Source organism: Eschscholzia californica, unplaced genomic scaffold, assembly GCF_041429995.1.
Source record: "Eschscholzia californica isolate CP2 unplaced genomic scaffold, dmEscCali1.0.p SCAF_2, whole genome shotgun sequence".
NCBI classification, from domain to species: Eukaryota; Viridiplantae; Streptophyta; class Magnoliopsida; order Ranunculales; family Papaveraceae; genus Eschscholzia; species Eschscholzia californica.
This window is the reverse complement of record NW_028238309.1, coordinates 62,165,894-62,192,474: the sequence shown is the minus strand read 5'-3', so window position 1 is coordinate 62,192,474 and position 26,581 is coordinate 62,165,894. Positions and strand designations below refer to the sequence as shown.

General features: G+C 34.9%; 2 protein-coding genes, 1 long non-coding RNA gene and 1 pseudogene across 5 annotated transcripts; 3 read left to right on the top strand and 1 right to left on the bottom strand.

The window, feature by feature from the left end:
* Positions 1-449: 449 nt before the first annotated feature.
* On the top strand, positions 450-2,333 carry LOC147560019 (linoleate 13S-lipoxygenase 2-1, chloroplastic-like; annotated as a pseudogene). The gene is made up of 5 exons (XR_015234156.1): positions 450-455; positions 490-719; positions 935-1,201; positions 1,281-1,640; positions 1,819-2,333. The product of XR_015234156.1 is annotated as a linoleate 13S-lipoxygenase 2-1, chloroplastic-like (transcript).
* A 3,066-nt stretch (positions 2,334-5,399) lies between these two features.
* On the top strand, positions 5,400-7,419 carry LOC147560018 (uncharacterized). Its single transcript, XR_015234719.1, has 4 exons — positions 5,400-6,407; positions 6,635-6,695; positions 6,792-6,926; positions 7,036-7,419. It is a non-coding gene; the product is annotated as an uncharacterized LOC147560018 (long non-coding RNA).
* Positions 7,420-13,146: 5,727 nt separating this feature from the next.
* Positions 13,147-19,622, top strand: LOC147560017 (linoleate 13S-lipoxygenase 2-1, chloroplastic-like). Of its 2 annotated transcripts, none has more exons than XM_086662016.1 (9): positions 13,147-13,548; positions 14,339-14,610; positions 15,576-15,813; positions 17,032-17,397; positions 17,673-17,758; positions 17,822-17,926; positions 18,014-18,318; positions 18,411-18,677; positions 18,760-19,622. In XM_086662016.1, the coding sequence occupies exons 1-9, from the start codon at positions 13,212-13,214 to the stop codon at positions 19,517-19,519; spliced, it is 2,736 nt and encodes a 911-aa protein (XP_086518142.1). In that variant the 5' UTR covers positions 13,147-13,211; the 3' UTR covers positions 19,520-19,622. The 2 variants fall into 2 exon arrangements, with proteins under 2 accessions (XP_086518142.1, XP_086518141.1); XM_086662015.1 differs by having other exon boundaries at positions 17,819-17,926.
* A 546-nt stretch (positions 19,623-20,168) lies between these two features.
* Positions 20,169-25,036, bottom strand: LOC147560016 (beta-glucosidase 12-like). Its single transcript, XM_086662012.1, has 13 exons — positions 24,817-25,036; positions 24,526-24,595; positions 24,373-24,431; positions 24,114-24,189; positions 23,642-23,719; positions 23,291-23,378; positions 22,457-22,706; positions 22,246-22,361; positions 21,772-21,995; positions 21,634-21,665; positions 20,989-21,091; positions 20,759-20,867; positions 20,169-20,502 (listed from the first exon to the last, which is right to left on the bottom strand). The coding sequence occupies exons 1-13, from the start codon at positions 24,964-24,966 to the stop codon at positions 20,331-20,333; spliced, it is 1,527 nt and encodes a 508-aa protein (XP_086518138.1). The 5' UTR covers positions 24,967-25,036; the 3' UTR covers positions 20,169-20,330.
* Between the last annotated feature and the right edge of the window lie 1,545 nt (positions 25,037-26,581).

Sequence of the window (26,581 nt, the reverse complement as noted above, 5' to 3'; positions counted from 1 at the left end):
ACTTGGACATCTTCTCATGATAAGTGGTTGTCTATTTGTTTTAGTAGCTCTTGAAACTGTCTATTGAGGCTTTAGAGGTTTCGAAATCTACTTGTTGGGGTCTGACCCAACCTTTTATTTTTCAGGACAAGGAAATCGGGAAGTGCCACCTGCTTGAGTCATAGTTAGCCTTGGAGGAGTTTCTTTAGTGGTTTTTTTTTTCTTTCTTTCTTTAGGTAGTTATTTGGAGTTGTATCTCCTAAACACTTGGTGTTATTTATGTTTTATCTTGTCCGACATTTGGGTCGATGATTTAGAGACATCCTATGACTTTTGAGAAACTTGGCAAAGTTTCAGTAGTTGATTTATTGTTACTTTTTGAGCTTCATGTTCGATACTATTTGTCTCCTTGATGAGTATATCGTATATGTTTACTGTTCTGCGAAGAAATGCTTTAAGTTTAGGTTTTCATGGCGGCCGACGTGAAAATCTGGATTTGGGGTGTTACAGATTAAAGGGACGACATTGTATGGATCAAGAACGCTCTTCTTTCTAACAGAAGAAGGAACTTTAAAACTCATAGCCATTGAACTAACTCGCGTACCCGAGGGAGATAAACCACAGTGGAAGGAAGTATTCACACCAAGTAATAGCAGTGCCACCAGTTTCTGGCTATGGAGGTTGGCTGAAGCTCATGTCGCTGCTCATGATTCGGGCTATCACGAGCTTGTCAGCCACTGGTATATATACTTAGAGAGATGCTAGAATCACAAAAGATTTTGACAAGCTGATGTGGCGGTTGTGATTTTCATCTCTCAACGGCCTAGATTTGGTCAAAGTTTGAAACCACATCAGCTGGGAACTTTTTTTTGTCAAAATCTTTTGTACCACCTATTAACTAGTATGTTTGTTTTGGCGCCTAATCTTACTCGGTCTCATAATTTTATTTTGGTAGGTTAAGGACTCATTGTTGTATGGAACCATACATAATTGCAACACATCGACAATTAAGTGAAATGCATCCTATTTATAGACTTTTACACCCGCATTGTCGATACACCATGAATATCAATGCACTAGCTCGCAAATATCTCATAAATGGTGGTGGAATCATTGAGATCGCCTTCTCCCCAAGTAAGTACTCAATGGAACTAAGCTCCGTCTTTTACGACAAGCAATGGTGCTTCGACATGGAAGGTCTCCCAGCAGACCTTGTTAGAAGGTAACTACCCATCTCATGACTAGAAAGAATTGTTTTTGCGTACGTGTTCATACAGGTAATTTCATGAACGTATTTTCAGGAGTAGGGCGATAGAAGACCCAATGGCTGAGCATGGTTTAAAATTGACAATCGAAGACTATCCATTCGCTAACGATGGTCTCATCTTATGGGATGTGATAAAGACTTGGGTCGGTGACTATGTAAACCATTATTACCCAAATTCAAATCTCGTAGAAGGTGAAACGGAACTTCAAGAATGGTGGACAGAGATTAGAACCAAAGGGCATGGAGACAAGAAGGACGAACCATGGTGGCCGCAGTTAAAAACACAAAAAGATCTAATTAAGCATACTGACAACCATAATCTGGGTCGCTTCGGCTCACCACTCAGCAGTTAACTTTGCCCAGTATGCGTACGCAGGTTATTTCCCAAAGAGAGATGCTAGAATCACAAAAGATTTTGACAAAAAAAAGTTCCCAGCTGATGTGGCGGTTGTGATTTTCATCTCTCAACGGCCTAGATTTGGTCAAAGTTTGAAACCACACCCGCCATCAGCTGGGAACCTTTTTTTGTCAAAATCTTTTGTAACTTTATCATTTCCCTTTCCCAAACTGACCCTCCATTGCAAGAACTAATATGCCCGTTGAGGACCCAACCGAAGAAAAACTCAAAAAATTCCTCGAAAATCCTGAATCAACACTTATAGAATGTCTTCCTTCACAAGTTCAAGCTACAGGTGTGATGGCAACTATAGATATGTTATCGGATCATTCGCCGGAAGAGGAGTACATTGGAGGTCAATTAGAGCCTGCATGGGCAGATGACCCGACCGTGAAGGAGGCATTCCAACGATTTAGCGAAAAACTCAAGGATTTGGAGAGAACAATTGATGGTAGAAATGTAGATGAGAAGTCAGAACAGAACAGGAGCAGGTGTAGTGCCATATGAGCTATTGAAACCATTCTCTAACCCTGGGGTCACAGGGATGGGTGTCCCTAATAGTACCTCTATTTAGTAATAAGGTTTTATGTCTGTTGTTGTTTAAGAATTCATGGAGATCTAACAACAATAGTTTTACATGTAAATAAACTTTGTTCGCATTTGAACACAGATAAGATTGTTAAGTTGTTATTCTTTTTTAAGTTTTTTGAGTTTATCCCCTCAATACTAATTGGTAATTGAGTTTACCCCCCTCAATAATTGATAATTGGGTTCCCCCCTAGACTTACTACTTTAAGCAAAATACTAGAGTCATGTTTGGCGTAAAGGAACTGAATCACAAATTAAATAGTGTACGGACAAAATAAATCTTTACGAATCATATTCTTGACTAAACTTGACCTATTAAGGTATTATAATTACTAAAATAACATTACCCAATCGTTACTTTTGACAGTCAGATTCTTTTTTCACACACTGTCAAACATTGTCTTAGTTTTTTAACAAAAATAGTAAGTTGAGAGGGGTAAACTAAATTATCAATTATTGAGGGGGGTAAACTCAATTACCAATTAGTATCGAGGGGGTAAACTCAAAAAACCTTCTTTTTTTCCATGAAGTAAGATTCTTGAACGGTAAAAATTAGAGAATTATTCTTAAAATTACGGCCTTGGAGTCACGTGAGATAAAAGCAGTATATTTGTACAAATAGAGACTCTCGCAACGTGACATGAAAAACATATTTTAGAAAAATAGAGACACATTGAGTAAAAAAGTTATTTCAAGAAACTAGAACATTAGGATCCACGTCAGACGGAAGAAGTATTTCTTGAAAACCATGATTTTTCAAAACTAGGGACTCATCGCCGCAGTTTGGAGAAATAACTATGGGCTTTAACTCTATATAAAAAGATACACTATAGACACTTTCTCTACCATCTTAAGAAAATTTCTATCTAAAATGATAGATATGGCGTTTGAGATACATAAAGAGGAGGCTAAAAGGATTGAAAATGATGGTAAGTTTATCTGATTTTGATAGTCCAATTTATTTTACTTTGAATAAATTTTTTATCTTCTAAATTGTGTTTGGATCTAAGTTTCTTTTGAAATTTCTTTCACATTTTTGTATAGAATTGAAGTGTCATACCAAGAGTGATGTTGGTGAAGTGAACTATCTAGGAATGTGTGGTAAGGGAAAGCAAGGAACTGTCGTTGTGAAGTGATGATTGGTGAGGAAAACCTCATGATCGTCATCCATTGCAATGGTAATTAAATCACTCACTATACTTAGAAAAAAAATTAGTAGAGTTACCTTGTCCATTTCTTTTTTTGATTGTCAAGATGTAGGTTGTGTTTGTTTTTTTTTCAAAATTACATCAGAAATCTAATTTAATATCTCAATCTACTCGGGTGGATTTGGTTTTTTATTTGACTAATGTGTCAGATTCATTTGAATGATTAATTCAGAATGATTTTGGTTCTATTCTAACCAAACAAAATAAGTCTGAATCAAGAACTCATTCATCTGAAATGACTATTCGAATCATGACCATGATAAGTTCGATCTAGATTACTACAATTTACATAAATCCGACTCAAATGTGTCAGATTGAGAATAAAACTACAACTACTATACAACGTTATTTGAAACTTGAACACCTTAACACGATCTTTGATCGATTGGACTTTTCTTTTGACAAAAAGAATGTAGTTATGTTTCGGTCTCCTAGTGATCCTAGTGAAGCATGAAATGTTAAAGCCAAATGAAGTTCAAAATAACCAAGCAATCCAACGTAGAGAGATGCTATTACAATAATTATATATATATAATACATGTTATACTTAAATACATATAGACGTAGTGGTAGATCGCAGATATAATAGTTTTATGGTGATGGTGACTAAAGTGACAAAATATGGTTGTGATCTGATGAAAAGATGTATAAAATACATTTTTTTTTTTAAGTATAAAATAGATTAATAAATTTTTAAATAATTAAATGTAGTATTTTATAAATATTTTAAATAACTATATATATTTTAGATAACTATATATATATATAAATATTTTAAATTAGATTTTTAAAGGATAAATTTGGTCAAAACTCCCTACAAATTTTTTATTTAGGTGTGGAATGATCACTTAATTTTTTTGGTCTTCCGCTTTCTAGGTATTTCTTGTTTTGAGAAATTTGAGAAATTTGGCCAAAACTCCCTAAGAAATTTGGACTTTGGTTAATAATGATCAGTCAATTTTTCTAGTCTTCAACTCCCTGAGTATTTTTTTTTAATTTGCAACGCCTTTACCTCAACTTTGCAACAACTTTGGAGCCCAACAACAATGAAAATGGTTCCTTCTTTGCTGAAATTATATGCGCAAATGCCTGAACCAAAGTATGTCGACTCATTGTTATGGAGCCTGTATTATTACAGGAGGGATGTTCAGTACTGATTTTTATAGTACTGTTCGGGGAGTCGATAAGCTAATTTTTGTGGATGTTTTTATTGCAACACCTTACAACAATTTTGCAACACCTTACAACAGCTTTCCAATGCCTTGCAGCGCCTTGCAACCTCTTGCAACACCTTTGTAATAAGATATTGAGTTTTTACCCAAACAATACAAATATTTGGGGTTTAAACAAAAAATACAAAATTTTGGTTTTTAACAAAAAAATAAAAACAAATTGTCTTTTTAACTAAAAGAAAATTCAAACTTGGTGTTCGGCCCAATTTCCTGTTTTGGTAATTTGCATATGCAAGAGGTTTGCAACTAGTTTGCAAATGAGTTGAAACGGCTTGTAAAAGAATTGCAAAAGATATTGAATATTTAACCAAACAAAATATATATTTAAGATTTTAACCAAAAAAAAAAATGTTGGATGTTTAACTAAACAAAATATAACTAGTCTATTCAATTTGAGAGAACTTAAAATTGGGCTGAAATTGTAGTCCGGTGTTGCTTCAACGACAAGTTTAGATTCCAATTAGTTTGCACCAAATGTCTAGGTTTAATTAGTAAGCAAACAGCCATTAGAAAAAAAGTCTACACTTTAGTTAAAAACTTGTGGTACCATCAACCTTTTGGTCATGAATAATAACCAAGAAGGCCTAATTGCAGCGAATGAATAAGCAGGTGTCAAGTAATCAACCTAATGATTAGCACTAATTAAGGTAGAAGAGATGGAGATTTTTTTAACATGGAGTAATCGTGACAAAATTATATTGGAAATTAAAGATAATAACCATATGCAGTTGGAGGTTGGATTAGGAGCACGAGCATGCGTAATCCACTATTTGAAGTTAACGGCCATATGCAGTTGGAGGTTGGAGTAGGAGAACGAGCATGCGTAATCGACTATTTCAAGTTAACGGCGAGTATGAACCATCTATTGGAAATACATTAGCTTTTGGAGGAGAACCCCATGTTGGTGTTAGTTCCACATCTACACCTCTATCACATCGATATGTTTTAGCTTCCAGGGAACCTGATGACGGTGTTACTCCCACTTCTTATAATGTAGGGGACGAAACACCTGTCTCCGAGTATCAACCAACCCCACGGGTTAAAAGGTAAATTTCTTAATGCATTGTTAGGAATTCAAAAGAGAAGAAACGTCCCAATGCCACAGGTAAAAGAACGGTCCGGATCAAAGTTGAACTTTGAAAAAACTTTGAAAAACCTTTATCTTTAGTGAAAATGAGTCATTAAGTCAAGGATTTTGTTAAAGATTTTGGCCAAACTTGGCCCGACTATGGACCCGATAGGGCCAAACTTGGCCCGACTATGGACCCGATAGGGCCAAACTTCAGTTTTCATATCAGCGCTGAAATTGAAGTTTGGCCTTTTCAGATGATGGTCCGGCTAAGTAACATTTTCCAGAAAAATAATAGTTTATCGTATGAAAAAGTTGTTCGGTAAATATTTTAGTAAGAAACTAATGGAGTGCTTACTTGAAATGAAAAATGATATTCGTTTACAAGTCTATCCGCCGATCTTCAAAATATTTTCAGAAAAATTATGTTGTGGCTAGAGCTTCTACTATTTCATTAAGAGAACACATTCCTCAAGAGCCTACTAACTCAACTAATTCAACCTCAATTTTCGAGAACAATATAGTCGACGAGTGTCCAGATCAATTTTAAAACGTTCCACCTGAGAACGATACAATCGGTGAGGATCAAAATGTCTCAGTTGATGAAGATGTTTCTGTGCTTCAAATGACATCTTTAGGCGAACCTACGACTATTGACAGCCAGCTTGTGAGTTATATATGCTGGAGTTAGTTACCATTTCATTATATTTTTTTTCGTAGTTCAACTAGTTTATGATCCTAAGCCTTTTCAACTTCGAGGACCTATCTTTTCTTGATGCTGATACTGTACCAACCCGTAAGCAAAAACTGAAGTGTTTATTACTGCAACTAAACTTAGTTGTATATATATATATATATAGAAGTTTGACTGATATATACTTGTGATACTGGTAGGGGATGAGCACGATTACGAAGAAGAAATTGAACAAGTCAACGATTTTACTGCTAAGACTAGGTAATGCAAATTTACATCTTCAAGGATTATGGGTTTTAACTACGTTTTTAGTATTAACCGAAATATGAATATTATTCATAATTTGTTTATGTATAGGGATTTTGCTCAATATTTGAAGGATAAGGTTCGGCAACCACAACCTTAGATCGTCAAATGGGTAATCTTTCGTTGAATGAGATTCTACAAGGGAAAACCAGAAAGTTAAGCGCTCGTATGTTCTATGAAACACTAGTAAGTTTTCTATCCACGTGTATTCTTCTGAAGTTTCTTTGTAATCTTTGAAATGAATATTTTTTGTACTACAACTATTCTTTTTAAAGAGCTTTGTGTTGTATTGCAGATTTTGAAGAATCGTAATATGATCGACATGAAACAAGAGGAAGGTTACGATGACATCACTTTATCAGTGGACCCAAAATTAGAATGATAACAGCATACGTGATATAAGAGACGGATCCAGATGAAGAGATCCGACGATCAAGATGAAACCAAGGATTGAATTACGTGTGTAACACGTGTATGTACTTGACGGATCGAGAAGACGAGATCCGATGATTGAAAAGTATTCAGAATATTCGACGATATTCCAAGATATATGAAGATCAAGAATATTACTCTCTTATATTTAGGATATAAACTAGGTCATGGATTTATGTCTGCGTAATGTAACCGATCAACCTCACAATTGTATGCAGTGATTATTAATGAAACAATTATTTCCCCATGGATGTAGGTCATGATTATACTGAACCACATTATATTATATGGTCAATTATTTCATAATCGTGAATTTGACAAATGATTTATAAGTTTAATTAGTTGAGTGGTCTAAATTACTTTTAGTTTAGAAGACTATTTCGGTATGGTTTATATTATTTGTGAAAGTCATGGATGAATTGCTAACTCATGTTACAAATTAACTTTACGGGAGTACTACTATGACAAGATCCTTGACATGACGAGTCTTGTTCGTTTTGGAGGTTTTAAGACACGTGGATAACAGTATTAGACCCTTTATTCTACTATTACGCAAAAAGCTTTGAAGTTTAATGTTAGATTGTTTGTAGTAGAATATTTTATTACATGAATTTTTTCGAAAAAAGCTAAATAGATCACTTGCAAATTTTAAAATACCAATAAGAAATAAGAGAGATTATCTAGCCATTAATAACAATATCACACGGATTTCTCTGTTGAACTTCATAATTTTGTAAATTGTTAAACATCTTAGAGCAATTCTTGTAATACTCTAGATTATCTAGAAATTTGTCGTTGCATTTATTAAGATAATAATCTAGATTATCCAAAACTCGCTATGCAATAAGCAAGAACAAGTTTTTACGTATTAACTAGATGTTTCGATGACCTCTATAATAAACGTAACTTTTGATGATTCGTCGGCCACACACTCTATCCAAAAATATTATAACTTTTATTGGCAAATTGTCTCTAATTACTGACTAGATAATACCAATTGTGGTATGAAGAGCCCTAACTTATCCTTTATCCAAATTGTCTAGGTGAAATGATAGTAGTTCTTAGAAGCCATTACAAGGTTTTTGGACTTTCCTATAACCAATTTTACAACTTTAACAACTACTATCATCTTAGGCCAGAGCCAGCTGATATTTACTTACCAATTTCTCCTAACCTAGAACATGTATTATTAATTTTGGATGTCAATGACTCATGAACTTACATGAAGTATAAGAGCCTGACTTGTTACTTGCATATCATTTGGGTAATTACACATCTAATGCATTTTCTATAGTTGAGATTATTTTCAATTCTAAATCGATTTGTGTATTGATGAATGAGATGTTGTCAGTCGAAGAATTGAAAGAGTGTAAGCATCTAACGGACGTTAAATGTAACATGGAAGGAAATTATGAGAATAGAATTTACAAAGATAAAAAAAAAGTGCAATATTTTGGACTCTACTTTCAATAGTCCACTTGAGAAAAGACTAATCTGATAACCAAGTAACCTAAAACAACAAGTGCACACAAACACAGTACAAGTTATTTCACTTAAGGGTCGTGAAAGTGATCTAATCAATTGATAAATTATGGACCATAAAATATCAGTTTCAGTCTACGTTCATGTATTCCCCTAAAAAAACCCGCATGAGGAGGTTTATGAGAATAGTCTCACACGAAAGAATGATATTTTAATAACCGGAAATATAATGTTTCGGTCTCTCCCGTCATTATCGATTACCCAAATAGGGACAATAATAGAGGCTGTTATAATAGAAATAAAAATGTGGCAACCGATCATTAAGTATGTGGTCGTTTTCATTCTTTCCTTTGAATACTAAATAACATGAGCTCTGGACTTGAAAACAAAATAGAAATGATGCACCATCAATATTATGCAAAAGAAAGTAAAGCCTTCAGGTACATGAGGCGGACCCACGTTGGGGCCCGTGGGGACACGTGCCCCCACAGCCCAAAGTGAATCCCCTTTAGAGTAAAAACGTTTCCTTCAATAAATACCCCATTTAAGTTCCTCCACGGATATCCACAGCCCAAAAACCATTCATACCACAGCCCAAAAACCATTCATCCATTCCCGATGCCTATTACGCGGCCCACTCGATTAAACAACATTTTTTTAACCCTATTAATTGCCAAACATATATGTGCTAGAGATTTTCACTTTCAATTACAAATTACAACCCAACTTCCAAATTCAAATTAAATTAGGGTGTCTAATTTGGCTATTTAAATTCCAAATTAAATTAGGGTTTAAAGAACATTCTCACTAATTATTATAATTTCTTAAATTCAAATACCTATTTTCCCTATATATATTACTTTTTTTATTCTAGTTATTCAATTTTTTTTTACTGATTGGACATTCTCACTAATTCATCAAACTAAGAACGACAACTGAAAGTATGTGATATAATCTACTATACTATTTCTTATAGTTTTTAGTTTATATCTATCATGTTTATCATAAAATTCACTATCGTGTATATATCAAAATTCGAAAATTAATCATATTTTTACATTAATTAGATATTCTAAGATAATGGAGAGACACTTTAAACGAATAAGCACCGTTAATGAGTCTTCAAATTTTAACAGACTCAATGGTATCTCAAGAGAGAAGGCTAAAGGTGTCTAATTTTATATTATTTAAAATTCCATTCAGTGTTTTTCTTTTTTTGGAATTTGACTTCGAAGTACGATAGTTATTACAATGGCGTTGATGCATCAAAGATGTGATAAGAACGGTAACTGCGAAATCAAACAAAAACATATCTAAAGCCCAACTAAATTATGGCCTAAAGTTCATTTAGTGTTTTCAATATGTGCCCCCACAAGCAAAATATCCTGGGTCCGCCACTGATGACTAGTTGCTTGCATCTACAACTTTGCACTTCTAGGAATAATATTGAGCTTAACAATCAAATACAAAGTTAGGTTTAACTTTAAGACTTTTTTTGTGGATCAGATCACCCACCAGGCCACCAGAACAAAGAGACGTGTAAGAGAAAGTGAAATAAAAATTTTAACGTCGTAAAATGATTATCTAATCCTATTTATAGTACTGCTGGAAAAATTGAAAGGGTGTACATAGTATTCGGTCATTTGAATATCCAGAAACCATACCACCTGCGAACAGATACCGCGTTTGCTCTTTGTATCGACATCCAGAAGTTTTCAGATATATCCAAAACTTTCTAATCCGAGAAACTTTATATGAAATTCATATTTAGTAGATATTTTTTAATTTGTGAAAGTAACCTAATAATTGTATATCCAATATTTAGATTCGAGTATTATTAACCACATAATATTTTGAGAAAGCACTTCTTAACGGCTTCTTTAAAGATCTTAACATCGTGTTTACTAGGAGGTACGAGTACTTAATGGTTACCAACAAGATTGTTACGTTTGGTTAACATCAAATTTGTTGAGATACCAACATAAGTGTGGCTGAGAATTCAGAGACCCACGAATTATTCAAGAGCTTTGCAGCACCTTTCAAAGAGCTCTGAAAGAGATATTAGGTTTTTATCAAACGAATGTTAGTTTTTTAACCAAAAAAACTATTTGTCTCTTTAACTTCAAAAAAAGAAATTCAAAATTGGGTCTTCGATTTCCTAATATTAAAATACTTTATTAGATACAAAAGACAATTAAACAATGACTTAGTTAATTTGATTAGAGATAGGAAGTCAGCGAGAAACAAAAAAAGTATGTACAGTGAGAACTTTTTTTTTTTTAGTTGTAAGCGTGCCTTGAATCCTAAACTTCTTACAACTCCAACCAAAATTTGTTAACTGTACACTGAGTAGTTAAAAAGTGAGAGGAACACTGGATTATAGAGGGAGATGTGTGCGCCCAATAGTCTTTTTCCCACCATGGAGTACAACTTCGATCTCCCTAAATTTTGGCAATTCTTAATGGATATATACCAATTAGGTGTTAACCAAAACTTAGGTTTCAGAATTCAGAAATTGCTTTGATGGCAGCCATAAGTATTTGTTGGGATATATTAGTACTATACGTCCTAACCTGACATCTACCAGCAATTTTGGCATCTTTCTTGTTCATTACTAATGCTTTCCCAAGAAAATTTGATGGTTAACATCAAAGATACCAGTATTACAGGTCTTAACCTAACAGGAGAGTTAGGAGAGGACTTTGAAGAAGAGGAGTAGATGATGGAAAAATAGAAAAAAAAAACTTCTGGCCAAACTTAGAAATCGAAAAAGTCCCTAAGAGTAAAAAAATACTACAATTTTGTTGATAAAACTGAACTAAGGGCTAGGCCTTCTGTTCTTGGAGTCTATCCGAACCGAAGAAGGACTGATTAAGGAATGGAGTTCGGGGATCCCCTTCAAAGTCACAAAGAGGAAGGTTGGTTGTAAATCAAGACAAAGACGGAATCAGTGAATGCCCCCGTAAACAACTATTGAATACCCTTTATACAACATTAGAGTTTTCAAAACCTAATCAAATTTGGATTAACAACATCTGAATAAATAAATTGCAAAATCTCAAGAAAAAAACTATCAAAAAAAATTTCTACTGAAAACAAAATAGTGAAATAAGCATAAAAAAGAACGTTTTTAAAGCCTAAAGGATGGGACTTGACCCCTTACCCTTAGTGGCCCAAATGTGACATTAGCCACAATGATTGTGCCAAACATTTTTTAGCACCTTACCCTTTGTTTTTTATTTTTGCGGCATCAATTTCTTCCATGAATTTTTCGACAAGTTCCTTTACATCAAAAGAAGACTTGTGACAAGATAAGAAGAAGGTGACTTTTTTTTTGAGAAATCGACTACGATCTACGTTAGTCGTTACAAGACATTGATACATCATGGAGATGTGATGAACACTATCATCGTCTAATTTAAACCATAATGAAAGAGGTCTAAAGTCCGACAACGAAGAAGGTGACTTCAATGGAAAGAGTTGGTTGTTTTTAAAGAGAAAAAATTGTCTTTTGATAGAGAAAAAACAAAAGTTTTTGGTTGTTTGAACTCTAACCCTTTTTTATGTACACCCCAATTATAACTTTTAAGTTCAGAACTTTGAATTAGATATAATTGTGAGCGAAATTGTCTCCAAAGTCCTTAGGTCGTATTTTAAGTTGAAAAACTGAATTTTTCATTCAAAATGTATAAACGTGTCACTTAAAAGTTCTAAAAAAGAATTTTGAACCAATAACATTGCAATTCTGAACCAATAACGTTGGACTTCAAAGTTCTTAAAAAATGTTTTGAATCAATAACTGATTTTCAATAATTTTAAAAGAATGAGGGATTCTACTTCCACCGTAAATCAACCGTGACCTTTGAATTTCTGGACCAATTATTAACTGTATAAAGTATCATTTTGTATTTGAGAAATTTAGTCAAAACTCCCAATAAATTTTTTGTTTTGGTGAAAAAAGATCAGTCGATTTTTTTCAGTCTATAGTTCCCTAGGTATTTTTTTTAATTTGCGACACCTTCCGACAACTTTGCAACACCTTGCGACAACTTTGAAATACTTTTCGACAACTTTGGAAAAGATATTGAGTTTTTAACCAAGCAAATTAAAAAAAAAAGTTAGGTTAACTATAAAAATTTGAATTTTGGATTTTTAACAAAAAAAATATGACTTGTTTTTTTAACTAAATTTTTTTGATAATTGGATCTTCAGCCCAATTTCCTGATTAGTAAAAGGGTTTGAAAGATAAAAAAACAAAATTTTATGACCAAATAATTAATATTGAGGTCATCTCTACTCCCCTTATCTCCTCATTGCAAACTAATGCTCAATTAAATGCCAAAAGTTTTATATGGTACCACTATAATCAAATAGTAAAATAACTTCAAAAATGATTTATAATAAACTTGAAAAGACTACTATATATATCTAAGAATTGGAAGCAGAAGCATCCTCTATATAAGTAATGAACCCATCTACTAGGGTATGTACAGTACAACAACCATCAATAAGGTACCTACCCAAGAAAGATATTCAAACCTTTTCTCTATAAAAAGCATGCTGGGTTTTCAAATTCAGCCATCAAACTCTTCTACTGCATCTCTATTACACTTGCACAAACCCTTCCCATTCTCTGGTAGAAATTATTCATCCAAATTAAAAATTAGACCGCCTAGGCGAACAGTTTTCCGCTGCAAACTCAAGAACGAAAACCCTGTTAGATCGGTCGGGCCAGTTGTCTCGTCTCTCACAAATATGACACAGATTAAGGGTGTCATAACGATAAAAAAGACGGTAGTAAGCTCCTTGTCTCTGGGAGGAGTATTCAACAATATTAAAGATTTTCTGCACAAATCTATGCTTGTTGAGTTAGTTAGCTCAGAGGATGATCCTGGTAAGATTTTGATCATTTAGTATTACAATTTTAAGCTATATTTGTTTGGTCCCAAAAAAGGGGGTTAATAGAAACATGAAGTAGATGTAGCCGGCCCTCACTAGCCGCGCGCCCAACCAATGAGAACTGGCTGCATCTGCTGTGGGTTGTGGTCGACCCATTTGTTTCAGGCCATTTTGCTTTTTCCTTCTATTATTGTCTTCGAAGAGTAGTTGTAATTTATTTCATGAAAACCCATGCATCCTCACTAGTGGGGCGCCCAATCAATGAGGGCTGGCTACATCTGTTTCAGGCTGTGGTTGGCCTATTTTTTTTGCCACCATTTGCATTTTCCTCCTGTTATTGTTTTCGAAGAGTAGTTACTATTTATTACATGAAAACCCATGCATTAATCAGTAGAAATATATGATAGTGATGGAAGTTTTTTTCTCTTTGTTTTTTGAAATGTTTCATAATAATAATAATAGTGATGCCAACAACTGGTAGCCCAGTCGGTAAGTGCATCTACTTCGCAATGCGGAGGTCCCAGGTTTGATCCCATGGAAGTGCAGATCCTGGAATATTGAACTTGGGTATAAATAAAATAGTTTATGTAGGTTTTAGGCCATTTAATTCGTCGGACTTCAGACCATTTAGTTTCGTCAGGCTTTAGACCAGTAGTAATTCGACAGATATCGTGTTTATCACATCGTATCGATGTATAAATGTCTTTGTAATGACCATTGTAGTCAACATTCAAATAATAATAATAATAATAGTGATATTTCTTTACTATGCTCGAGTGATACAGAGACGGGAACGGAGAAGGAAACCGTCACAGCATATGCGAATCGAGGGAAGGAAGAAGCAAATGAAGTGAAGTATGAGTGCAAGTTCAATGTACCACAAAATTTTGGTGAGATTGGAGGAGTTGTAGTTGAGAACCAACATCACAATGAGATGCTTTTGAAGGACATTGTCTTAAGTGGCTTTCCAAATGGCTCTACTCTTACCATTCCATGTAACTCTTGGGTTCATTCCAAGTTTGATAACCCTGACAAAAGGATCTTTTTTACTACTAAGGTCAATTTTCATCTTTTCTCTCAATTTTTTCTCTTATTTATGATGCATCATACATATATATCAAGTTTGCTAACTTGAGTGAAATGATTTTCTTTTCTAACATATGAAAGGGATTCTATATGTGAGGTCACGTTTTCTTTGTTACTAGCCTATATCAAAACAAATATGTTATTTGGTCCGAAATTTGAAGTCAGTCATATTTCGAAAGCTGGCGTGGCCAGCTTCTATTAGTCAGATCATGTCGAGAGAAAATACTCCGACTAATGGAAGTCGGCCATATCAACCTTGACATGTGGTCTATCTCAAATTTTGGGCCAAATAATATTTCTCCTATAAAAAATAAATATGTGAGTTTGATAGCCTATTAAATTAGTGGTAATTTTGGGAAGGTGTTAATAAACGGAGTGTAGCTGCCACAAGAATAATGGAGCCAGTGACGTTCCTATAAAACTTTTCTAGAGAAAATAGTCAGACATCAAGAAAGAAAAGCGTCGTTATCAAATGAATTTATAACACATGTTTTGGGCATCTCTATTGTTTGTCAATTAATGTTGAGTTATTTAATTCATACAGTATCAGATATTTTTATCTAGTACAAGTTCTCCACGCGACCACGCCCACATAACCTATCAAGTGGTCAGAAGTGCTTAACGTTAGTCAATAAAAAGACAATTAACAAAGAACACCGTACCTAAAGAGCGTGTGAGAACAACCCAGAATACTAAAAAGAAACATCGCGACTAAAATAATATCAATGAAGTCTCCGCTCAATACTGTAGACTAGTTTTGAATAGAGTCCTTCTTTGTTTTCAAAAAAGATAGAATTGTGTTAAAATCTTAATAAATTTCTTTTACTTATTTTGAATTGAGTGCTTGGAAACATAGCCTTTTCTCTAAAAAAAAATATCCCATTTTCTATTACTCTTGTACACATCATTGTTGATTAATATATGGATATTGAGCAGTCATACTTGCCAATGGACACTCCAAATGGATTGAAGAAGAGAAGAGAGGAGGAGCTAAAGAAGTTAAGAGGAAATGGGGAAGGAGAGAGAAAGAGTTTCGAAAGGATATATGACTACGATTTTTACAACGATCTTGGGAATCCAGATGTCAATGACGAATTAGATAGACCAGTACTAGGTGGTCCTAACCACCCTTATCCAAGGCGTTGCAGGACCGGCCGCGGCCCATCACAAAAAGGTAAATTATTTTCGGATTAAGCCAAAAATATTCACCTTTTTTTTTTATGAAATTTTATTCACGTTTTCTTTGTACACCCTATTATTGGTCACACCATGTCATATTCATTAATAAAGCCATTTTGGCCTTAGCTAATTTTGGCCACCCAAATTTTTTGGACCACCATCATTTATTAGACCGGGCTCCTATAGTACATTAACTTTGTCGAGTATATTTACTTTGTCTTTACACTATTTGCTGGAAATTTTCTACGGCAGCCTAGTTATTCGTGGTACAGGCGTCCACCAGAGCCAAATTTTGTAGGACAGGGGGAGGTGTGATTTAGTGTTGATGATATTTCGTAGTTAAAGTTCACATGGGGAACTTAAATTTAAAACTTCTAAGCCCTAAATAAAAGTCAATTTTGTTTCCTTCTATTTCCCCCTCCATCCCCAATTTAACAACTATCTTGATTTAAAGTATGTACGTCTTGACCAAGATCGAAAACACCTTCAACATTAACTTATAATGCCAAAAAGAATCCATTCCGAATCCGCCAAATAACTTTTAAATAAAATACCAAAATACCTTTACATTTGACTATAGAAAACAAATTTTAAAGAGAAAAAAAATATCTGTTGGAGGCATGTTGGATTGGTTAAGTGGCACTTACGTATTTATAGTTTTTTTTTTTTTTTTTAAGTTGAGATACATATTTATAGTTTGTCACTAGATACCATCTAATGGGCCTTCAAATGGGATATGCCCACTTGATGAAGGGATATATACACCCAATACCAATGGGAATTGTGCCCGTTCGGTATTTTGAAATCTCCAACAAAAGCTAATTCTTTTTTATTCTCAAAATTTTCGTAATTATAAGTGAATTTTTCGAAACATACAACAAGTGCAGGTACCACGTTAAGAAAACTATTAAGACTATTTTTAGGTTTATGGGGAAGCTAATGTCTTGGAGAAACAAATTACAAACAATTAAAAGTGGACTACGTCATGAAAATTGCTCACGGTGGAGAGTCTAGTGGTGTTTATCGGCTTGGGTCAGTCTGGGTTGTGTCTAGGAATGACCCGGTTCTTACCGGCCCGACCCAGCCCAATAGACACCGCTAGGAAAGTCATTCAATTCCATGAAAATATGTTTAATGAAGTGAGCTTTTGAACTTTATTTTTTGTCACCAAAAATATGAGTATACTAACTAGGTTATTGCTTATGGTGGGCAGACCCATTGACAGAGAAGAAAGGAACTACAGTTTATGTGCCAAGGGATGAAAAATTCTCAGAAGAGAAACAATTATCATTCACAGTGAGGACATTGAGCTCAGGCCTTAATGCATTGCCATCGGTGCTCGAATCTTTAGCCCGCATCGATATGAACCTCAGTTTCAAGAACTTCACAGAGATAAATTCTTTATTCAAGGATGGGATCACCTTGCTTAAACAGGGTGAAAATGGAGAAAAAAGGAGTCAAGGGTTTTCGTTGTCGAATGTTGGATCTGTGCTAGGATCTGTGCTAAAACAACTAGTGAAAGTGGTGGCAACCCAAGGAGATCAACTCTTAATCTTTGAAACTCCACAGCTGTTAGAGAGTATGTATATCTCTCTCCTATAATCCATCTCTCTCTCTCGGGTCGAACCAATCCATGATGAACAAATGTGAGAATAATCCTACATGGAGAAAATAGTAAGCTAGTAAAAATATAATGTATAGGTCATTTATGCTCACTGTCAATTAGTCTTGAATTAAATGTCCACAAATTTAACATCTTAATTTTTTGAAACTCTAAAAAGTATACTTATACGAGTCTAGACTTGTTATAGATTTGTAAATGCTGATCAGTTATGCTAAATTTCTTGCTAGCAGGAGACACATTCTCTTGGCTAAAAGACGAGGAGTTTGCTCGTCAAACACTCGCTGGGACCAATCCATATAGTATTCAGTTGGTCAAGGTACGCTAACTTATAATGCAACTGATTCCTTATTAATAAGTTAACATAACATCGTTTTAGCAGGAATGGCCGCTACAGAGCAATCTCGACCCAGAGACGTATGGACCACCTGATTCTTTAATTACTACAAAACTCGTCGAGAGCCATATCCAAGGTACCGTCGCGCAGGTATAAAATGCAATCTACTCCGAAATCATATTTTTGTAAAGTTGAACAACATCTAGAATTGATTCAGATTTTGTAATAATTAACTAGGCAATGGAGGAGAAGAAACTATTCATATTAGACTACCACGATACATTTTTACCATATGTGAACAAAGTGCGAGCAATTAAAGGGACGACATTGTATGGATCGAGAACTCTCTTCTTTCTAACAGAAGAAGGAACCTTAAAACCCATAGCCATTGAACTAACTCGCCCACCTGACGGAGATAAACCACAGTGGAAGGAAGTCTTCACACCAAGTAATAGCAGTGCCACCAGTCTCTGGCTGTGGAGGTTGGCTAAAGCTCATGTCGCTGCTCATGATTCCGGCTATCACGAGCTTGTCAGCCACTGGTATATATACTTATCCTTCTTGTGACACCTATAAACTACTTTTTTTTTTTTGGCGCCTAATCTTACTCGGTCTCCTAACTTTATTTTGGTAGGTTAAGGACTCATTGTTGTATGGAACCCTATATAATTGCAACACATCGACAATTAAGTGAAATGCATCCTATTTATAGACTTTTACACCCACATTGTCGATACACCATGAATATCAATGCCCTAGCTCGCCAATATCTCATAAATGGTGGCGGAATCATTGAGATCGCCTTCTCCCCGAGTAAGTACTCTATGGAACTAAGCTCCGTCTTTTACGACAAGCAATGGCGCTTCGACATGGAAGGTCTCCCAGCAGACCTTATTAGAAGGTAACTCATACATATTGACAATGACTAGAAAAATTGTTTTTCCCGTACACGTTCATAGGTAATTTCATGAACATATTTTCAGGGGTATGGCAGTAGAAGACCCAATGGCTGAGCATGGTTTAAAATTGACAATCGAAGACTATCCATTCGCTAACGATGGTCTCATCTTATGGGATGTGATAAAGACTTGGGTGGGTGACTACGTAAACCATTATTACCCAAATTCAGATCTCGTTGAAGGCGATCCGGAACTTCAAGAATGGTGGACAGAGATTAGAACCAAAGGTCATGGAGACAAGAAGGATGAACCATGGTGGCCGGTCTTAAAAACACAAAACGATCTAATCAGCATACTGACAACCATAATCTGGGTCGCTTCGGCTCACCATTCGGCAGTTAACTTTGCCCAGTACGCGTACGCAGGTTATTTCCCAAACCGACCCTCCATTGCAAGAACTAATATGCCTGTTGAGGACCCAACCGAAGAAAATTTCAAAAAATTCCTCGAAAATCCTGAATCAACACTTATAGAATGTCTTCCTTCACAAGTTCAAGCTACAGTTGTGATGGCAACTATAGATGTGTTATCGGACCACTCCCCGGAAGAGGAGTACATAGGAGGTCAATTAGAGCCTGCATGGGCAGATGACCCGACCGTGAAGGAGGCGTTCCAACGATTTAGCGAAAAACTCAAGGATTTGGAGAGAACAATTGATGGTAGAAATGTAGATGAGAAGTTGAAGAACAGAACCGGAGCTGGTGTAGTGCCATATGAGCTATTGAAACCATTCTCTAATCCTGGGGTCACAGGGATGGGTGTCCCTAATAGTACCTCTATTTAGTAATAAGGTTTTATGTCTGTTGTTGTTTTAAGAATTCATGGAGATCTAACAACAATAGTTTTACTTGTAAGAATTCATGGAGATTGTTAAGTTGTTATTGTTACAGTATTATCAACATTTATTGCATTCACTAAATTCAATTATACGACGGAGCAGATAGAAAACTTTTTGATGTAACACTGATATAAAATACGTCATGTTGAGACCTACAACATGTTTTTTCTCTAAGTAAATCTAGACACAAGAAAAGCGCGCTAGGCAGACTATGAACAAAATCCTATATGGGTTGCCGTGATTCGTAATTCAATAATTCATAATTATCAGAAATGTGAATTGCAACAAGCCACTTAAAATTTTGTGGAGAGTCTGCTTAGTTTTTCTTATTCCTAGCATTTTTCTTTTCTTTAACGGTCGTTTTACGACATTTTTGTCGGATCCAATGGCTTTATTTTTTCGGCTCCACAATGACAAGGAATCAAAGTAGAGCAACATTATACATAATTTTCACTTACGAAGAATCACAAGAATTTCCCCTTAAAAAATGGGTTTCTCCAGTAAACCATGAATGAAAATGTTACCAGTTAATGGCTTTTGATGCCCAATTTACGAAATATATACAAAATCTCCCTTGTAAAGAAATATACACGAGTTTATAAAAATAAATTTCATTATCTAATACAAAATACAATTATTCTACATATCGACGAATTTATAAAAATAAATTTATTCAGTAAAGAAATATACACGAGTAGCCTCCATATTATACTAATCAAGTATAAGGCCATAAGGGTATGTTTATATATGTATAATATTAATCATGGAGTAGGAAGTTCTTGAACCAACGCGCAGAGTACTTAGGGTATCTCTTGAGACCATTTCTCCAGTCGACGTAGTTGAGTCCAAATCTAACAGTATATCCCATGTTCCATTCGAAGTTGTCTAGCAATGACCATGCAAAGTATCCCCTCACATCAACTCCTTCCCTGTCATTTACACCCAAAAACCTAAATTAAAAAATGAGCTGATAGGATGACTCCCTGTACACTCCTTCGTGCACCCCGCCTTAATAGGATAAGGGTTATTTTGGTCTTTTCATAGTTCGAAAAGACTAAATCCAACTAGTACTGCAAGCTTGTTTGTACATCATTATAGGTTTTTAGTAATTTGTGCTCTGAGTAACTAATATATTGATAGTTAAAAAAACTCAAATGGGAAAAAAAGGGTAAGTAGTTTTAGTACTTGATAGCTCTTAGAAGGTTAACAAGATGGGTATGATAGTAATGAACTCTTAGTTCATCCTTCAATGCTTCCTCCACTGTCATATTTTCATCATTTTTCTCTGATATCCCTGCATATATTTAACATGTATTATTCCATATTTTATATCATATCACATATTATGTGTAAATATCCCTCAAATCATTTTCATATTCCACCTCAAAAAGTAACCCTATTGATATGATACTAACCATTCTCTGTAATGTAAATGGTAGGATTGTTGTATTTCTTCTTTGTGTAAACCAGTAAGTTTCTTATCCCTTCTGGGTACACATGTAACCATGCTGATCCTGACTGCATATTTAAATATCTCGTCCCATCACATATATGTTTTTCATAAAATGATTCGTTACATCATATGACATCGATGCACCAAAGAATAAAAATGACATGAATGCATAGAGGTTCACTAAAAACGTTTGTGCTTTCATGGTGTCAAAATAAAATAGTATAATGTCTGGTTCATATTCCTAATATGTTACGTTTGTGGTCATCCAACTCAAAACTAATTGACTATGAGTAGAGATGATAAGTTATTATATTCTTGGTTACTAAAATATTTTATACTTTGTGCGGTTATTCTCATAGAACCCCCTCATGTTTAGCGTTTTTTTAGCCAAAACGCGTCTTTTTTGGGTGATGTGGAGCACGTGTTGCATTGGGCCTAACTCCGATGTCATGTTAAGTTTGTTGTCATCTAATCCAAAACAAATTGACAATGAATAGAAAAGGCCTAGACGTCGTATTTTTTCCTTACTAGAGTACATTTTCTTTATGTGGGACTATTCTCACAGAATATACATTTATAAATAATAAGTTCCTACGTAGACACATACCTTAAGGCCAATAGGAACTCCATTTCGTTGAGCTGCCACGGTATCAAAATACATTATGTTTTGTTGTTATAAGCATAACATAATATTCAAAATATATGTTTATGTTGAAGATAGGAAGTTGTATAAAAGTAGACTTACTGGTTAGATTGGCGAGAGAATCAGTTGTGTAAGTAGGATTGACATTTTGAGTAGAAACGGAACGAATATGAGATGAGTAAAAAGCAGTATAATAATTTAATCCAATGAAATCAAACGATCCTTTCACCATTTTCGATTCTTTTTCTGAGAATTTTGGCAACCTATTTCCTACTAGAGCCCTCATACTCTTCGGATAGTCCCCATAAGTTAATGGGTCCATGAACCTGCCAAAAATGAGAAAAGATTATCCCTTAGAGTGGTTACTCTTCATGTTGTTTATATGAAGCAATAATTCTGTTGCGCCGGGAACATACTCCGGATCAACTTCTTCTACGTTGTTCATTCACTTGGGATGTCATTTTTCATTCTCAGACATGCCATGTCATCATTTGAGCCATGGTTAGGCAACATTTTCGGGCCATGTAGACTTTTCCATTCGCGAAATTACATAGAAAAGGAAAAGGTACTACTTACCATCCATACATGAAATCAAGTGCTCTCATTGCTGCATCTTGGTCTTGCTTGGATTTGGAAAAAGGCACCATCCAGTGAGACACTAAATTTATTCCAATTTTACCCTTCTGGCGTGACTACACACATACATATATTAAGTACATGGACATTAAAATTCACTACTTTATGTCAAATGAGTACTCGAATATATAGAAATACATAAAATACATACTTGGTAGTAGTCTTTGTAAAGTGAAACAGCAGCAGCATGAGCAAGAAGCATATGGTGAGTGACCAAGTAGGGTTCTGATCCTGAATCCCCAGCAGTACAGTTCCTTGATGTTGAACATCTCCCTGGTGGGAAAATCCCAGAGACATACCCTCCGGTTGTATATGTCCATGGCTCATTTAAAGTAGTCCAATGCTTCACTCTATCACCAAACTCTTGGTAGCAGAGCTTTGCATAATCTTTGAAATCATCTCTGATGCATATGCTTCTAAACCATTAGATTGGGTCGTCCACTAGCGGCTTTTAGTTTTTCGATTCAAAATTTGTGTAGTAATAATAATCATAATAATTCCGACTGAGTTCGTCCTCTTTTATGTTTCTGTTAGACTCGTCAGGAAAATGGTGTTGGTGTTAGTCCCGCATTAGTTGTGGAAGGGTGTGATGGTCACTTTATAAAGGGAATGTACAAAAGATTTTTGACAAAATCCTAGACTGGATGAGTCACGCGGGTAAAAGAACGGTCCAGATCAAAGTCAAATTTTGAAAAAACTTTGTCTTTGAGTGAAAATGAGTCATTAAGTCAAAGATTTTGTCATTATAGCAATGTGAGGGAGAACCTCACCTCTCGACCTAGATTTTGAGATAAGATATATCCGGTACTACTTGGGGGCAAGTAAGGTCCAAGACAACATTCACAAAAGGTATTGGATTCCCACTTTACCAAAGTCTGTGACCGAAATTATTTCTCAGTCGAAAGCTTAATTATCTTATGTTATTGCTCTTTCGATTTGAAAGTTGCCAAAAGAAAAAAGATAAAGTGGTGAAAAAACAACTTACACGATGAGAGGGCTTAAGAAGCCTCCATACTCGTCCTCTAGGACTTGGGGAAGATCCCAATGGAATATAGTTACAAATGGCTCCACACCTGCACCAGCCTCGTTCATATTTTTAGAATTTTGACATAATTTATGAAAAATGGTCTAGCAAGGGAAATCCTAAACAAATTTAGGAAGGTGGGAAGCCGAAATTAATGGTTTGGTTGATTTGTCAATTTACTATTGATTTGTTTCCTAAATCCAAAAACAATTCGACTTTAATTTAGAATTTTCTTCCAAGTGTGTCTGAAATTTCCCTTGCTCTATCACTACTAGTAATTTATAGACGAGAGATATAAAAATTATTTGTTACCACGGAACAAGAGACGGTTGATGAGATTGTTGTAGTAAGTGATGCCGTCCTTATTAACTCCCCCACTTATTTTTCCATCTAATAATCATGATTAGGACAAACATTAATGTAAATCATTAGTGTTGTAAAATCACCTTTGATGCGTGTGTATATGACAAATTTGGTGAGTGTATTTAAAATTTCCCATTAAATAGAGGGCCTTGGCAGAGAGTACTTTTTTGTATAATTCTATAAGCACCTCCTAGAATGGGTCCTAAATTTGGTGGCCCAGACAAGCATATACCTTTGGATTTAGGTCTAATCCATTATGAATGCATAACTCATACTAGGGAAGAGTTAGAGGCGCTATCGAGACAAATTTTAGGGGGAGAGTGTGAAGAAAATGAGCGTCTTTAACGAAAATGGAAAGACGCATTTAGCAATCGCTCAAATTATGCGAATTGAAGGTCGGGGTAAAAAAATATTTACGTACTTGGTAATAACCTGGACCACGAGATGGAGAACCTATAACTATCCATACCCATGTCTTTCATTATCTCCACGTCTTCCTGTTCAATTACACAGTAACACTATTCATTTTCGAATCTTATAATTTCCAAAAACAAATTGATAATTTTTTACTCGAAAATATATTTTCGTTATCTCGTTGTCGTTGGTGGTTGAGGTTGATATTAAATTTTTCTCTCCAAAACCCTTTTCACTCATTAGAAACATATAATAAAAAATAATACCTTGTAACGATGATAAGAATCGACAGCCAAATCTCCATTGCTACGATCCGCTATCTTTTCTGAAATAAAAAGCAATGATTTTGTAATAACATTTAAAGGATGATATAGTTCTTTCGTGTTCAAGCAGGCACGGACGGAAAGCAATATATATACCTGGGAATTTGTGGGTGAAAATATCCCAAACACTTGGTCCTTTACCATCTTCCCTAGCTGCACCTTCGTACTTTCACCACAACCACAATATAGCAAACAATTAACTAGAAGTCTAGAACGTTTTTAAAAATGTCAAAGGAAAAAAGATAAATTGGTGTTTGTTTTCTTTTTCATAGGAGAATATTTCACTTGTTTGAATTTAAAATTTTGATTCACATGAACTCAAAATCAGATCGAATCAAGATTTCTGACAAACTAAAAGTCATAAGTTTGACAAGATCAAAACCTCACCTGATATGAAGCAGAAGACGTCCCAAAAACAAAAGCAGACGGAAAACTACTCCGGTTAAATGTGTTAGAGTAGTCATGGAAAGATGTCGAACGAACACTTGATGAGACCAAAATAATGAAACCAATAAGGAGCCATCCCATATTTGCCATATCTTATTACCTTGTCTTGTTATTTTCTTTACATGCCAAACTCCCAAAACCCTATAAATATGCAAAAAAAAATCAACTACCTAATGGGTAGTTCAAAATTTAGGTCTTTGTTTCAATATAATATTTGTCGACAGATCTACCTAAGCTCTTAAGAAAATGAAGTAATTTGCTAAAAATTAAGATTAGTCTACGATGATGTTCTTTCTTTTGTTTACTTTATATTCTTTTTGCCTTATCTAATTTGTCAGATTCTTGTACTATCCAACGTCGATATTTCATGAGAAAAGTCTAGGTGTCTAGAAAAGTCATCATTTCGGTCACGTTAGGACAACGTTTTAAAAGATTAATATTGAATTAAAAGTCAAATTTACCATAACCATCACTTTCGTTTAATCTGACCCTAGCAAAAAATGACCAAAAAAAAATATTTATATCCCGAAAGGGAATCCAACATTACGACCTTATATTTAATATATACACACATGAAATGTAGTTATGTAGGCACCCCAGATTATTGTTCTAACCCCATTTACATTTTTTTTTGTTGAACTAACCCCATTTACACATGAATTGGTTTCAAATTTTGGCTTGGAAACTAGGCCTAGGGCAATAATATGGGGCGTCTATAGAACCACCCACATATGAAATATGTTTTTTTTCTAAAATGATAGATTACTGAAATTTTGTAATGGAAAATCTTTTTATTTTGAAAACACAGAGAGTTTTCCCACTAAACGACTACGTAACTAACAAAACTTGATTAAATTGGGTATTCTCTTTACTTCAAAATTATGTATAATTTTAACAACTCTAACAATGATAGTGTTTGTTTCTCATGATACAACGGATTATCTATCTGTTAAAATTATACTTCAAAATCAGAAACTATACTGCTATACGAATTGCAAGTAGTCTGAACTTTGTCTTCCATGCAAACTGGTAGTTTTAAAGACACCATCTTAAAGTGTTATTGGTGCGCGCCTCTCAAGGCCAATTTCAGAGTGAGAATGCGAAGGAAAGTGGCGCCAATAACACTTTAGAGATGCCCTTTTAAAGTTACCCTTTTAGTTTTCTAGGAATTACATTTTGGTCCTCCGTCTCTCGTTGAGTTCTCCTATTCTTGAATGCTTTTAGGAGGGTATTTATAGTATTGTAAGTACCTCTTCAGGTGCATGTTACTTACAAACAGGTGAAGATCTAGTTATGTTCCTTGTATGGAGCAGTTGAATCATTGAGGTGTGCTCCCTTTGGTGTTATAAATTAGCTTCTTAGGGTAGCATCTTGTGAGGTTCTTCATCGATGGGATTGTGATCGGAGAAGAAGGTGATGGTTTATTTGTGGAAGGGTATGAGCCATAAGGAAGTCTTGCCTTAGGTTTCGTCTGCACTTTCTCAAACCATAAGCGTGTAGGTGGGAGTGTCGGTTGTGCTCCAGCGTCCGGTGCCACCTTCTTTTACGCATAGAGTTCCAATCAATGTTAATTATAGACGTAATTTTTTGAGGTTTTGAACAAACTGTACTCATCTAATCGCTTCGTTCTATATCGTTGTGTTCTTCTCGTTAAGTTTGAGTATAGATCTAAATATTGCTCAAATCCGACTCCTGAAGAAGGAAA

What these genes read in the sequence shown, in the direction of transcription:
- LOC147560017 (XM_086662015.1), top strand. Translation starts at nt 13,212, where the DNA reads ATGCTGGGTTTTCAAATTCAGCCATCAAACTCTTCTACTGCATCTCTA. An exon ending in GGATCTTTTTTACTACTAAG is followed by an intron (nt 14,611 to 15,575) that starts GTCAATTTTCAT and finishes GATATTGAGCAG; the next exon opens with TCATACTTGCCAATGGACAC. An exon ending in CCAGCAGACCTTATTAGAAG is followed by an intron (nt 18,678 to 18,759) that starts GTAACTCATACA and finishes ACATATTTTCAG; the next exon opens with GGGTATGGCAGTAGAAGACC.
- LOC147560016 (XM_086662012.1), bottom strand. Translation starts at nt 24,966, where the DNA reads ATGGCAAATATGGGATGGCTCCTTATTGGTTTCATTATTTTGGTCTCA. An exon ending in TTTCACCCACAAATTCCCAG is followed by an intron (nt 24,432 to 24,525) that starts GTATATATATTG and finishes TTTTTATTTCAG; the next exon opens with AAAAGATAGCGGATCGTAGC. An exon ending in TTCTTAAGCCCTCTCATCGT is followed by an intron (nt 22,707 to 23,290) that starts GTAAGTTGTTTT and finishes CATATGCATCAG; the next exon opens with AGATGATTTCAAAGATTATG.